This window comes from Coturnix japonica, chromosome 8, assembly GCF_001577835.2.
Source record: "Coturnix japonica isolate 7356 chromosome 8, Coturnix japonica 2.1, whole genome shotgun sequence".
NCBI lineage: Eukaryota > Metazoa > Chordata > Aves > Galliformes > Phasianidae > Coturnix > Coturnix japonica.
In genome coordinates, this window is record NC_029523.1 from 2,109,243 (window position 1) to 2,124,943 (window position 15,701).

Genomic DNA, 15,701 nt, shown 5'->3' on the forward strand with positions numbered 1-15,701 from the left:
CTTCCATAGAAAGTAACATACACATATTTTAATAGTGTGTACACACACACGTCACAATCACACACACCCTAAGTTCATACAACAAATGTCTATTACCCAGGAAAAACAGGAATGTTTTCCTATACATTAAAATGTGCTGCTGAGAAGTTGACAGCCGCATCCACACGTTGCAGAGATGTTCACGAGTACACGGAAAATGTTTTTAAACTGGCTGCTGTAAAACGCATCAGTCGTACAAAGGATCACAACATCTCACCAAAGTGGTTTTAGTTACAGGGATTATTTCAAAATGCATTTTCATTTAAATGAGGCAAAGAATATAAATCACTTGTTTAAATAGAATTTTCGCAGTCCTGGACTGAATCCAAACAAACCCCGTGTATCTGTTCTCCCCATTGCAGGATTTGCATATCAGAGGATTGTTTGATGTCAACAGGAAGATGGAGACCAGGTTTCTTTTCATTTAAAAACAAATACACAATGCATGTAAGTCTACGCACATGAAAGCGCAGATCCTTGATTTAAAATGCATTCTGGAATTACCATAATTATAACTAGGTATTTGATTTAAACATTCCCATTTTATTTATGTATTTGAACTGAAACCTAAGTAAAAGCAGTGATGAAACACCATTCACAACACGACTGAAACAGAAACATCTTCCATTATGGATTTCCTTATCTATGTAATTAAAAGAAGAAATGCACTGAAGGCTTTCAGGACAAGCAGCTGGATTCAGCCACCAACTGAACTGCTGTGTAACAGCTAAATAGAGCTCCCTTGTGCATCAACAGTGTATGCCATTCAGTTTCTCGGAGACAAAAAAAATTAAGCAAAGCACAGAAATGGTATCAAAGTTTGAAGTCAGTACAAAAGCATGGAAGTATATTTATTATACTGAGTTTCTAGTGATGATCCTATAAAGGCCATACCCCAAAAGTGGAAGTGACAGCAACAAGCAAATGGTCTTATCTAGGCTCAGTGAGGGCAGTTCAGAGAATAACCCTTAAGCAAGAGTGCTCAACTAGGCTTGGTTTTGGTAAGGAAACTAAGAATTGCCTGCAGATGAACAAAGACAAGAGAGAACTGATGACGTGAATAAGAGTGCAGATTTCAGGGATGCTTACACATCAGTAGCCTCACCTGGGGAGGGGGGGGGGGGGGGGGGAAGAAATGCTATTCAGTTCTGATGTTAGTGTGTGAGAGAATTTTAAGGTGTGATTTAGGTTGCCTTAGACCCCACTAAACAGGAGGGTTCAAGAAACCAATTAGACTGAACTAGAAATCAAGAGGCTTGTGAGTATGTCCTATAAAAAGACAATATGTTGATAGTGCAAACAGTTTTTGCAAAGTCAGTGTTAAAAAGCTTTTTGCCTCCAAGGCCATTCAGTGCTCTTCTGCTGTGCATGCTCTAGGCTACAGTTCTTAGCAACTTCTGCTCATGCTTCCTAGAGATTCTCTTAAAATGCAGAATCACCTCGGTTGGAAAAGACCTTCAAAGATCATCACATCCAAACAGCAATGTGACTTAGCAAGTCCCATCACTAAACCACATCCTTTAGTACTACAACCACAGATCTCTTAAATACCTCCAGGAATGACAACTCCACCACCATCCTGGTAGCAACACTTCAACACCCTCTCCATGAAAAATTCCTTCCCCACGTCCAATCAAAGCCTCCGCACTCACAACTTGAGACTATTTTCTCATATCCCATCACTTGCCATTTGAGAAAAGGGACTAACACCCTTCTTGATGCAACTATCTATTGATTAAACTGCTAATACGATACCTGATTAAATTCCCTTACAGAGCTGGGACAAAAATCACTACAAACCCATATTTATACTCATCCAATCCTTTCCAAGGATTCGTTTCATGCTGCCTTACAGCCTATATAGATATAAACGCTGCGCTCCACCTAACATGATTGCTCAAGCAAACAAAACAAACCCAAGAAGCTGCAGCGTTCAGAGATAAAGATCACCTGCACTTGCAGAGCCACTAAAATGAATTTCCAGCACTGAATCACTTTCATTGTCTCTGCAGTTACCACTGAGCGGGGCTTCTTGAAGCACACAGCTGCATGTCTAAATCCAGCGGTATTTGTTTACATACATTTCTCTCCAGTAAAAACCCTTGGGAAAACTGTTACTGCATGAAGAAGTGCAATTTGTGTTTGAATCATTAACTCTACTTCCTAATAAAAAGCAGTGGCGTGACACAGTAAATACAAAGGCTTCCATTTTAGCTTCTTTTTTTTTTCCTCCCCATTTTACTACAATTACAGCAGACAAATCTGAACTCTTTCCATGCTCAGCAAGTTACCTGCGCAGCACAAACACTGACGCTGCAAGTTTTGCAAGTAAACTCAGTGAAAACCTAAAAAATGAATTAAGTCTCATACACACACGTATGGGGAGCAGGAGCTTACCAAAAACAGCCTTCCTACCTCAGCAGGGCTCTGCATTTTCTTTTTCCCTGTATTTTAATAACATTTTTTAAAATGAATACACAGAAGTCCAAAAAAAAACAAAAACCAAAGCTCAAAGTTGGCACAAAGCTGAAAAACATGAAGAAAATACACAGATATTTGAGGCTTTTATCAATGACATCATTCCTGGAGAACGCTAATCTGTTCTTTATTATAAAACAAAAGCATGTGCTAAACAAAAATACTGCAGCCTTGCAGTCACTTTTTACAACTGCTGTTTGCCAATGTTAATAAATCAGTATGATGAAAAGGAATACAGAAATGTGCAAAAAAAAGAACAACTTACAGAAATACTATGTCCAACTCGTGATGTCAACCATTTGGAAGTAAACGTGCGTACACAAAGCCCTCAGAATTAAAGCCAATATACTTTCTCCTCCTCAAGAGCATTTAAAGTTGTCAGTTTTTGTGCTGTTGGGTTTTTAGCTATTATTTCAAAAGACCATTTTCTCGTTGATTCATGACACTAAGCTCATGAGCAGGTTCAACATGTCCACTGGCTTTATTTAGTGCACCATCCAAAGCCCATTGTTAAGTATAAGTTGGGAAGGAAATCTTCTTGCTATACAGCCTCAGTGTATCAAACTAATTCAACTAACTTTGAGAAGTTTATCTTCACATGTGGCCAAAAAAAAAATGGTAAGATGGCAACATCCCTGCTTTACAGACTAGAATAGGGAGCAAAGAATCAAGACCAGAAGTGTTAATTACTTTTAGCACCAATCTTAAGCACCTCCTTTTTGACATCCTTGGCTTTCCAGAACAGTTCATCTTCAAAGCACAGTTTCTGCTCAGATCAGATGGAGCTGTGAATGCTCAGTACTTCCACAAATCAAACCCCAGTTCTACCTTGATTATCAGGAATACAGAACAAGCAATTACAGTTCCCGTCAAAAAAGCAGCTCAGTTTATACAGTATCTCTTATGAACAGCAGCACCAGAAATCAAGAGAAAGAACTGTCTCTGGAAAGCATTCAACTGCATTAACCACAAAACCTCTGTCTTCCCTGAATTCCCTGCCTTGGGAACTACCACTACAGCACAGGAGGCTGCACAGCGCACACTGCACAACCACAGTTCTCTCCTACAGTAGCTGCATCCCTAACTCTGAACACTGGCTCATCAAGGAAAAGCTAAACCTGTAAATTGCTGGAGTATAAAATATTCAGTCATATTGTTGTCTAGCTTTGATTACCCCATTTTGCAGATTCCATGATGCTTACTTAGGTTACATGCAACGCCCTCAACTTAAAAAACAACAATATATATATAACAAATGCAGGCTCTCCATCACACAGCAGCTTACCAGAGTTGGCACTTTTACAGCCACAGCTAGTGCAGGAGCTGACCAAGCAACTTGCACAGCAAATATAATCCGTCAGCAGGGAACAGCTGGGCACCACCAGTGGACATTTACATTTGCCAGTAGCAGCAGAACAGCCACATTTCTCACCTCAAGGCCCATTCCACTCCCCAGGTGGCAGTGCCCTGCAGAACAGGTTCCTTGTGCCCCCATTACATTTGGACTGTCTGCAACCCCTGCACAACCTGCCTCTTCTCTACATCCTTCTCAGATCTGTCTCTTCATTTCCATCTCTTCATCCCATTTTATCTGCTGTATGCAATCACTGCCCACCCCCAGCCAAGCCAACTCACCCCAGCCCAGCTCTCTGTCTGCTGACAGCTCATTTGTTTCCCCAGGTTCCTTGTCCTGCCTGTCCTACTCTCTGGAAATACACAGCTCCTTCACTGGGTTCAACACCAGGCTCCCATTTCTCCCAGTGCATCACTCTTATTCCCACTGACATATTCATTAGTCTCTCTCTAAAGCCTTGTGCTGTAACAGCCCAGTCTGCCTTTTCCCAAGAGCTGCTCACCAGCTGCTCCCAGTTCACTGGCCTTTCCCAGTCTCAGCATTAGTTGCTCTCCCCACTCCAGGGGGATCTCATTGCTTGTCCCAGCCAACTCTCCTCTACACCACGTCTTTTGTCTTTTCCACGTTCAGCTCAGATTACTCTGTGTTAGAAAGAATAAGTACCCTCTGAGAAATAGTGAAGTTTTAGCCCATCCAAAACATCTGGAAAAAAGCTATTTCTGGCAAAGCCATTTCATTTCGTTTCAGTCACCCGTGCTATAGGTTGAAGCATTCATTCACTCAGCTGGTATGCAATGCTGTCAGCATTAGGAGATACAAGAGGTTTGTGCAGCTCTCCATGGAGGAATGTCACCACCTTGGCTGCAGCGACCCAGCCATTTCTACAAAGCACATACAAACTCTTCTGCAAAGACTGAACACCCACTTCTCCAATCCACAGGTGGCTATACAGCATTTCAGACAAGATGCTTACTCAATTTTAAAAGGAATAATCAAGTAAAAATTGCATCTTGGCCGAATCATGGATATTTCCTTAGCCTTCTACTAAATCACCCTATCTGGATATGCAGGGAAGCGGTCAGCGGGCATGGAACTTTTTTATGTGAACTTGTTTTGTTCTGACAACCCAACCATGTGTTCACACACAGCTGAATCTCCAGCAGCCCTAACAGCGAGCAGAACTCCTGCCCTGCTACAACACAGCTGGGTGGGCAGCACAACATCACAGCTGCAGCACTGCCACCCAAGTGCATTGAAAACAGCACTGTCGTCCCTATGCTCCTAAACAGTTCACTCCTGATATATTTTGACATGGCAAGAGGTGGGAAGGTGTGCATCCCAGGAGAGAACTTGCCTGATGCAATTTCACACAGCAAAGAGCAAAATAACCTTACCAGGTGAAACATCAAAATGATCATCAGTAAGACAAACAAAAGAACTCTAAATACAGGTGAAGTTACCACAGCTCCACAACCAGCAATTCAGACATGCTACCTATAACAGTCGCTGTTTTGATTGTCCTATTAAATATATAAATGCACACACACCTTTGGCCAAGGACAAAGAGTACACTGCTTCCAACTACAGAAACCTGACAAATCAGTATGGAGCTCATACTGCTCTCAAATATTTCATTAATTTTGAAATTACTGGCTTATTTTATTTAGATAGCAGTGCTTATTTTATTTAAATGCAACATGGAAAAAGATACACCACTCTAAATAATGGGTGATATGCATAGGTGACATTTGGTAGAGTTCCATTTCCCTTTCTTGAGAAGGCTGCCAATATGTTTTCAGCTTCTTAGATAATAGCTTTCATACTTGTTCCCAAAACATGATGAACTTCCCCAAGATCAGCACAACGTACCCAGTTTTAAGTTTGCCAGGAAAAAAAAAACTAAAAACATCTATAGAAGGGAAACAGACCTAAAAGTTCTTTAATTCTAAATAAAAATATCCTAATTATCTTTCAATATAGTTCAAGTGCTATCATTTTAGCATCATCAGCACAGCTTTGCTCACCAGTTTTGGTTGTTTCTCTTTAATTTCTATTTCCTACTGAACCATTCTGATGTATTTTCTTGGCTAATGCCATTAGGTTCATATTTGTTTATGGTATTTTCCTTATCCAATATCTACCAGTTGTTTTCCTAGAAAAAACAGATTTGAAACCCCTAAGCCCATGGTTTCACCACCACACAACAACATTCTCCCTGTCGCTGTGCTGGAAGAGCAGTCACTAACAAAACAGGACATCAAGCCCCAAACCTGCCTTACAGCTTATTTTATACTGTAACAGGAGGCAGCGTTACAAAGTAGCACCAGGACTCTGACCACCCTTAACCCTGGGAGCAGTATTATCTTCAGATTACCACATTCCCCAGTAGGGATCACAGGCACTGACAGTCAGTAGATACAAGGAAGTGCAAGCAGGCACAGCAGTTCTAATATCTACTCAGAAAATCTTCAGTGCAATGGTATCCAGCAGCCAGTTTTACAGATACAGAAGATCAGAACTTCTTCCTCCTTTCACCCTGCCTGAACAAGGCTTACCCAGTTTAGAGCTGCGTATGTTTCAGTGCAATACCAACACTAAGTCAAATGACTCTTTTCCAGACTGATGGGGTTCGGCTCTCTTTCCATGTTATTAACCTGACACGTTCAAGAAAGCGGCCACTAAAAACTAAGATAAATTAAAAAAACCTCTCGCTTTTGGACCTTCTACTTTTGAGAAGAGAGGCTGTACAGAAATGCATCTGTCTGACAGAAAAATGAGAGCAGGGAGATGAAGTGAAAGTCTTACTGAATCCCTGTATTACATTGCTTCCTCCGGTGTAATCGGGGGTGCTGGAGGAGTGACAGACTCCTTGGAGCAAACCAGGGGGGGGGGGGGGGGGGGGGAGGAGGTAAAGGGAGAGAAGCAAATGTGCATGAGATGCTCCTTATTTCATTATAAGATCTGTAAATGCCAATGCAGAGGTTTTTTCCCCACTCCATACATCAAATTCTATGAATTCTATTAGAATCCATTATTGGACCCCAGTATGAATGCATCAAGTGATTTTCCTCAGTTGTCTACTCAATGGGGACAAAGAGAGTATTATTCACAGGTAACAAGAGGGACAGTACAAAAGCTGGACTGGGAGGACTTGGTTCATTAAGGGAAGAACTAAAGAATTCATTAAGGTACACTGTGAGGCACCACAGCTTTGCAAGCATTCTGATGTGCCAATAATGTCATAACAAACACCCAAATAAACCAGTTAAGTAGTTTTCCTTGACGTTAACACCAGTTTGAGTGTCATTCAAGGCATGGTCATTCACAATTATAAAAACATGTTCCACCCTTGTTTCTACAAATCACACAGCAGTCAAATACCAAAACACTCCTCTGGGGGTGCCTCTACATCCTCTAGCAAACTTAGAGCAGCAATCTAGCAATACTGGAAACCAGAACATAGCTTGCTTGCTTGCTTAATAACACAACATACTTACCTTAGTAATGTGACAGGCAGACATTATGCTAGGAAGTTTTCCACATCATTACCTATTATTTATTTCTCGGGCAATTTTAACAATATTTTGTTCAAAAGACATTGTAACTGATGCCCCCCACACTTACACTGTTAGCATCCAAACAGTCTACCAATCCATTTTCTTCTCCATAAGCAATATGAAGACTGAGCGCATTGTGACACCTCATACATATTTAACAACTGCCTGATAGGTTGTCATTAACATCAAACAGCAATCTAGGTTTGCTACATTAAACATGATCCTTGTGTTAAGAGGACAATCACAAACTGCCTCCAAGATTGAGCCGGTACCAAATACCCACCGACTTGGACAAAGGGTAATGAGGCCAACAGCACTGAAGGAGCCATTATTCACACACTGGATTTAAACAAAAAGAAATAAAGTGAAAGGGGAAAAAAAGCTTCAACGGGTCCTAAGACCAGATATGCCACAAGGCAATCTCTCACGGAATACTCATGTTAATAACTGTTGTGTCAAAACTGAACATTCAAAAGGAAGACAAACCTTCCTTTATGTTTTAGGAAATGTAGCCCCACAAAATAAATAATTCACAAGACAAAGAAAAATATCAGATTTGGATATAAATATTAACAGAACACTGTCAGTCTCTTTAATATCAATTTTTGACTGTCCTGCTGTACAGCTATCAATCTAGAAGGCAACATTCTTCAAGAGTTCAAAGAAAAATAAATCAGTATTAGAGTCATTAGGGAAGAAATTGACATTCTCCATTCATGTAGGTTCTCAATCAAACAGCAGAACGCTGCCCTGTACCCAGATGTGGCTGAGAGAATAGTAACTGCCTGGTGTTATTCGTTCCCAGAGCTATGCAGCATCAACAACAATAATGTTGGTGGAGACGCAAGAAAGTACATCAAAGGGGCACAATAAAACTGAGACTCAGTGGAAAAAGGGCAGATGATTGTCAGATGACAATCAGATAAAAAAGCTGGTTAAAAGTTAATGCAAGTTTCAGCACATGAAGTTCCAACAACAGCTCTTGGGTGAACATTCTCAATCAGCTGAAGAGCTGATATTTAAGTCGTACAGAATAAAGCACTTAACCCAATAGTCCACAACCACATAACAAGAACCACACGTGATTTCAAGCAGATCATGAAATACATTTTCGAAACACTCGTTAGGCTCAAGTTAAGTATTTAAAAAGACCCAGAAAATGATGGACTCATTTCCGATTCAATCATTATTTTATTAGCTGAAGTGACTGGCAGTCAGAATTCAAAATAAAGAAGCAACCACTTCCTCCTTTTAACACCAGCCCTTTCTGCTTTCATGGCTATTATAAAGTACAGGAAAACACAACTGTGCCAAAAATCAGGGAAGACATCAAAACGTGCTGCTCTGAAAGGTGGTGACAGTGCTTTTCTTTAGGTTTTTCCTCTCTCCAGTTGTAAGTGAAGTCTGGTTATGAACCCACCTGCACTTACACTGTGAGCAACAGCATTAAAATAAAATACTTCCAAGCAAATCAATACATACATTAAAAAAAACCAAAGGTCAGTATAACACTCCACTTTTCTCCACATTTCCTGTTATTTTAACCACACTCAACCAAGCACGAATCTGACAAAGAATAACTAGAAAAGTTAAGTATGAATAAATCTTAGTAATTAAAAGAATCTTACCTTTATCATTCTTGAGAGATCCCCAGCATCAGCTAATTCCAGGACAATGTTAAGTTCATTGTCTTCAATGAAAGAATCCAAATATTTAATTACATTTGGATGGTTCAGTTGCTAAGAAAGCAGAATTGTAACGCACATCTTAGTGTGATGCCTTATCTTTTATGAACGTAACATTCTTATTTGGGCAAACAAAACACCTAAAACTTACTACAGTAAAATACAAAACATCTGTGCTTACAAAAAGTATTTACAGAAAGACATTTTGAAAGTACAAACAAGACTGCAAGGACGTCATGGCCATTTTAGGTCAAAGTTGCACTGAAAGAAAAACAACTTTTTTAACTGTCTCTCAGCAACAGCATCTGAAACATTCAAGTCGGCTTTTACAATGAGTATTTCACTGTACACAAGCCACATGTCTGCTGTATTTTCACTAACTTCTACTTGAGAAGTTACACTGTTTTCAAGGATTCGCTTCTCAATGTTAACTCTACAGAATAGTGGACACTTTCAAATACATCTGTGAAAAATAACTCCACATACTTTAATGATAGCTGCCAATTTTCATTTATTTTAAAAACACATCTTTTACCTTTAGAAGATCTATTTCTTTGATGCAGTCAGCACGAGCCTTGGCATCCATTAAATCAAATATCTGCACACAAGGGATAAGATATATTAATTGACTGATTAAATGGGACACTGAAGGAAGTTTGTTTTTTTAAACTCGTGGCATCTACACAGCAGCTCAAGTTAAGCACTACTCTACTCTGCTGCTCTATCAATTCTTGTAGCCCCTTCGTAGGAAGCAGGTACGATGAAAGTACATGTTCTCCACCAGTGCAGCTGCCACCTCTACTTATCTGTTCAAAAACATGGAATAATTCAGCACCTATCCCTCAAGTCAGTTCTAATCCAGATGTCAGCTTTCTCTCCCATACCTCCCACGCTATTATTAGAAATGGATTCTTTCTAGAGCTGAGTCTGCCCTTCTTCCCTAGTCTCTCACTACAGCCCTCTGTTTCCATTTTCAATACTGCATACACTTCTGTTCCCTCAGGATCAAAACTTCACTGTCACCTCTGATTCCTTCTCTTCCATTTCTTGCCCTTCAGCAAGGAAAGAAGTGATTTGAGTTCTGTAATTTGTTTACTACAGTACTTTGGTCTAAACCCTCATCTGTCACCTTGACTCTTACAGCCTTTTACAGTTCAGCATCTCTGTTCTTCATTTTTTTTCCACCTCCCATCTGCTCCAAATTACTCTGCAAAGGAACTCATCTTTGCCTCTTGCACAGTTAACCACATTACCCTTCACTAATTTACATTTTTGTTCACAGTTTTTTTTTCTGGCCACTAAGAATCTTTATGCTCACTCTACATGCTTATACTTGACCTAAGTTCCTTCTGTCTTCACACCTGAGAACTTCCACGTAATATCTCACAACTAACTCCAGATGCAAAGACACGGAGCAACAGTCCTTTGAGTACACAACAAATGCACAAAAGCATTACTGAAATGCCAAACCTGGAGATGGGAAAAAAGAAACAGGAGAGAAGGACAGAAAACCAAACTACCAAATAAGAAAGCAAATAAAACATCTCCTGACTACTTCTACACTGACACCAGGATGGTAAGTAATAAACATAGTGAGCTACAAGTAACAAGATCTCCCCCTCAAGGAGGAGGTTCTGGAGACCATAACAGAAACAGCAGTGTCAGTCACAAGAAAGCAATGCTGACACTAAGAAATAAAGCAACTTCAGATTTAACAGGAGAGAGTACTGTATGTGAAGTTACAGGTACAAGTATTAGAAGATACTAGAACAGCACTGATGGAAAAGACAGCAGAGTTTATTTATTCAGGTCAGGTTCACGTTTAGCCAAGGAGATGAAACCGCTTGCATCTGCTATAGATCTCAGCTCTGAATGAAAAAATATCGCTCTTGAATCATCCTTAAATACACTAACAACCCTATTATTTGCTACAGTCATGAAGGACTGTAATAATTTTCCTAGGGAACACTCAGGAAACTTGTAAATACTAGAGGCAGCACATTAACAGAGGGACACTGGGAAGGCATGAGATCATGAATGGCTTTCCCAGCAAACTAAGAGATTAACAAAAGGAAAACTGCATACACCTCTCAACAGAGCAATCAATGACAGTGTACTGAGTAGCAGGGGATGCTAAAGAGGATCAGTACAGGCACATGTCTTGAAATTTCACATGTTTGCTAAGTTCTAGATACTGAGTTTAAGAACATATCTTACAAACAATGCAGAGATCCAGACGTGGGCATGGAGAACTCCGACACACTGGGGAATCTAACTGAAGCCACAAACAGAATTTGGGACTGAAAACTGTACGAGATCTACTCATAATGCTTAGAGGAATTATTCAGGGCACAGTTTTAAGATTTAAAACCCAAAGATTGTTGTTGTGTGAAGAAAAAAGAAAAAAGGGACTCTGCACCTACTAACGACTCTCTCAAGCAACCTCAATTCCTCACTCAATTCCTTATCTGACATTTCTGCTCCTTCTAGCATAAGCAAGTTTCATAACCCCTACTCAGGGTGCACAGCATCTCTAAGTAACCAAGCATTACTACTCTCTATTAACTTGGAAACTCACACTTCAATTTATTGTTTACGAACACAGGATAATTAGTGCTATTCCAAAACTCTGCATGCTGCTGTTCAACATTACAAGCCCAGACATAACCTCAAAGGACTATAGAAATACCCAGAAAGAAATTCAGGACTCCCGTTTCAAAGATGTGAACTTCCTCCAAAGAAAAGACTAAGAACCAAAGCCAAGCAAACAATGAAATGCAAAAAAAAAAAAACCAAACACCCCTACCACCAGACCCATGGCCTCTGAAGACCCTTTGCCCATCACACCAAACCAGCTGGCAGTGACCTTCTCAACACACCATCCTTTCCTTCCACCAGACTGCTCAGAGCAGAGGCCACCACTGTGCTAAGCCTGGCGAGCTCACAAGGAGCTTCATGTGAGCACAACAAAAACCCTCTGCACTTCAGCATCAGAAGGTAATGTAGCACTGAAGAATATCTAGCACCAAAAAACAGAAGCCCCAGTGGAAGAGATTAAAAGCGTAAGAACATCGTTTCAAGCACAAGTCAAAACTAACATGAGACACCCGGTGGGAATCAGAGCACCTGCTCTACAGGAATTGCAGGAGACACCTTACTATGCAAGAGTATCACTTCTCTCAGCACAGACTTATTGTCTAACTCTCCTTTAGCTGCAGCAGCACACACCCAGCAGACAACTGACTGGTCTTCCCTGTACCTGCAATGTTACAGCAAGGCGACCTATTTGCACAATAAAGATCTAATGAAACCTAAGTGATTAATCTTTGGGACCGTCAGAAGGCTTTAGTGACAGGCGGCCTGGAAGCACCCAGCACAATGCAAAGTGGAGACCTGCCGAGGAGGCAGGAGCTGTCAGCCTTCCTCCTCCTCCCAGCAAGCAGCTCTGTGTTCTTGTGGCACAGGTCTGTGAGGATAAAGTTTGCACAGTGACTGCTAGGAGCCAGCAGTAATTTCAACAGTGCCTACACACACACGGTCTATCTGGTCAGTAATAAAACCCGCTGCATCCTGATTAGGTTATCAGGGCATTCATTAGACTAACAATAAATTCTAACTCTTGACTTCACTGACAACATCAGTATTAGGATAACTGAGGCTGTAGGAGTGTTCTCACTGGCCTGCACAAATGGCACAAAGCGTAATGCAGCCATACCTAAAGTTTGTATTATTTCATCCTCATTTTCATTTTCACAGACTGTGGTAAGATGAACATTTCTTTAAAGTAATTAACCATGTTTGCTGTGGGAAACCTACCAATATGCAGATGTTGTATTTAATATTTTTCCAAAGCTTCACGTTTCCCGAAGCATCATGACAATATCACTGTGGCAATAGCTGTACCATATCTAGCAATTACTGGGGAATTCCCAAAAGAAGTTGGGCAAACAGGGCTGGAGAGATGTGAGAGGACCTCTTCAAACCCTTCCCAAAACTGTCCCTTCAGCATTCTAGAAGCATCAGCAGTAAGCGCCATCAGGAGATCCCAGAGCTCACAGAACCACTCGGGATCTATTTTAAGGCACAGAACACAAACTGTTCAATACGTGCAATCAGCTTCCTGAGTCAACTTCTTGCATGCAGGCTGACACACGCACCTACTGCTCCTCAAAAGCTCTGTGCACAGCAGAAGGTTTCACAACAGCCACCAGATGGAAAGCATCAAGCCGTAGCTTCTACGCGTAGACTCTATTTGCTCTATCACCAACGGCCGATTTAACTCAACTTCTCAAGTAAATTGAATGCGTTGGCGTCAATTTCAACCTGCACCACTTTGAAAACATGATAAGGTGGGAGCCTACTTCACCATCACCCCACCCCCCCTCAGCTCTATAAGAGGAATGCTTGCTCCTCCATCACTTTGGCAAGAATTCCCCTCCAGTACTAAGAAAGGTCTTTTTAATCTCACTATTTAAATGACTATTTAACCTGTTTAAAATTTGGTGTAAAATAAAAGTACCTTAAAAATACTTGGAGAACAAAAGGCAAACATTTCTGCTGCAACATAAACCTACAGACAAACAAGCAAAATAAAGACTCAAATGCACATAAATACTAAGAAATAATACTGAACAGCAACAACGAGCATTACAGTATTTTGCCACCGCTGTGCCAAGACAAAAGTGCTTCATACAGTGTGAAATTACAAGTGCTTTCCTATGATTAATTATCTCTAATTCAGGCCTGGAGCAGCAATCCACTGACAACGCACAATGAATAATGAATGTTAGGCGCTGGATAAAAGGACGCGTTGTTTATATCTCTAACATAGAGGTCTCCGATTTCTGAATGGAAGGGAAGGTGGAACAGCGCGAGGCAGAATTTCTGTTGAAATCTGCAGGTTCGGAAGATATTTTAGTAGCTGAAGTTTATTTTTAAAAATACCACATTGAGCAAATATAGCCTTGCAGTCACTCACCAGACATTTACATTCTTAAAATACACTATTTTAAGCAGCTTGTATTTAAGTTCATGCTAGTTTCACGGCTCACATTCCTGTATAACAAAACCAGCTGTCCATTCACAGATTTGCCCGTACTGTAATGTAGTGACCCATCATCAGAAGATAACTGACAAGCCACTCCTAAGGACAGAGACTTTGTCTAACAGCAAAGGAGACTACCAAAGCTTTACAGACACACAGACCCTTCCTTTAGGGATGAAATAACTGGAGCACCTTACTAAGACCAATACCACTGAGAACAGTTGCCAGACATTACTCCATATCATCCGGACTCAGAAGCAACAACAAACCCAGTGAGTGGTTCCTGTCACCACCTGCTTGTCCTTCCTATTACCTCTGCTTGCTTCTGCACACACCAAGTTCTACAAATAGCCATTTCGTAGGTTAACATTTATAAAGCATTAACATAGCATTTACCAATATTGTGCACATTTCAGCCAAATAGAATTTTAATAGCAGAAAATAAACACTCTTGTTGGAAAGATTCATTAAAAATAAATAAATAATAATCAAAACTGACAGCCTTTTTGGAACAAATAGCAGACAGAGATGCAGTAACTCTAAGAAAGGAAAAGAGTAAGTTAGAGCAGAGCTTGTGAGCAAAGATAAACGGTGAACCACAGAAAGGGATTAACTACTGACTCAGCCTTGCCAGGAAAAATGAAGCAGGGGTAGAGGTGTAAGACTTGCGTAAGTCAGAAAGGCAGGTGTATGCAGTACTTGAGATGGGAGATGAAAAAGGAAAAAGAAGGGGTAAAGATCACATCAGCCCTCCTGACATGCACTATTCAGGAACATGTACGGGTAGAACAACATGGGATGCTTATAACCCCAGGACGAAGCCCTTAGAAATAACTGCAACACTTTATTTCTTACTAACCTCCAATTCAATTTTTGGATATTTATTATATGGTTTCTACAGCAAAGAAGCTACAAAGGCTGTTCTGAAAGTAATGCCTTCTATTTTATAGTGTTGGCCCATGCTGTGAGAGGCATGGGACAGCAACAGAGGTCAAATCTTCCCACCAATACTGTTCCCTTTTGTTGGCATGTGACAGACGACAGCAGATGGGCCATCTCAGGATGGCATCTGATGTGGAAGCACATAAGAAACATTGGTGTGTCAACAAATTCCTCCACACAGAAAACTGCACCCACTGATGTTCACCGATGCTAGTTGACCATTTATGGAGACCAAAGTGGATGCAGCGAAGTGAGGTGGTAGATGGTTTGGTTGAGGAGCAGAGCACAGCATCCAGGCTGTTGGTCATCACCAGTGAAAACACACAGATCATGGTGGTGACTGCACTGAAAAGAATGTTTTGTAGCTGAAAACTTGCTCTACCAAGTAGTATCATTGTGCTCTCTTGTCGTTTCCGTGGAAATTGATAGGAGGCATTACTTTCAGAGCAGCCTTTGTAGTTCAATCATCACCCAGGCATGGACAGCACGATGTCTTCATAACACAAATCTTTTTTTTTGCCCTGACATGAAAATTCAGCTTGATATACAGACTTGAAATATCATTTATAGTATACATTATAATGCCTCCGTATTCTTAATGC

The 15,701-nt window shown here is 40.7% G+C and overlaps 1 protein-coding gene across 4 annotated transcripts in view; it reads right to left on the reverse strand.

Annotated features, from left to right (window-relative positions):
• NEK7 (NIMA related kinase 7) overlaps positions 1 to 15,701 on the reverse strand; it is a 58,651-nt gene that overhangs the window by 27,692 nt on the left and 15,258 nt on the right. For 3 of the 4 annotated variants that reach the window (XR_004308176.1, XM_015869362.2, XM_015869363.1), the window contains exons 4-5: positions 9,649 to 9,711; positions 9,057 to 9,167 (exon numbers count right to left, since the gene is read on the reverse strand). The exons of the other annotated variant lie outside the window; for it this stretch is intronic. Coding sequence is in view for 2 of the 3 variants with exons in the window: in XM_015869362.2 (XP_015724848.1) it covers positions 9,057 to 9,167; positions 9,649 to 9,711 (174 nt within the window). In the remaining variant the exon portion in view is untranslated. The remainder of the gene's footprint in view (positions 1 to 9,056; positions 9,168 to 9,648; positions 9,712 to 15,701) is intronic. 4 annotated transcript variants of the gene reach the window in all.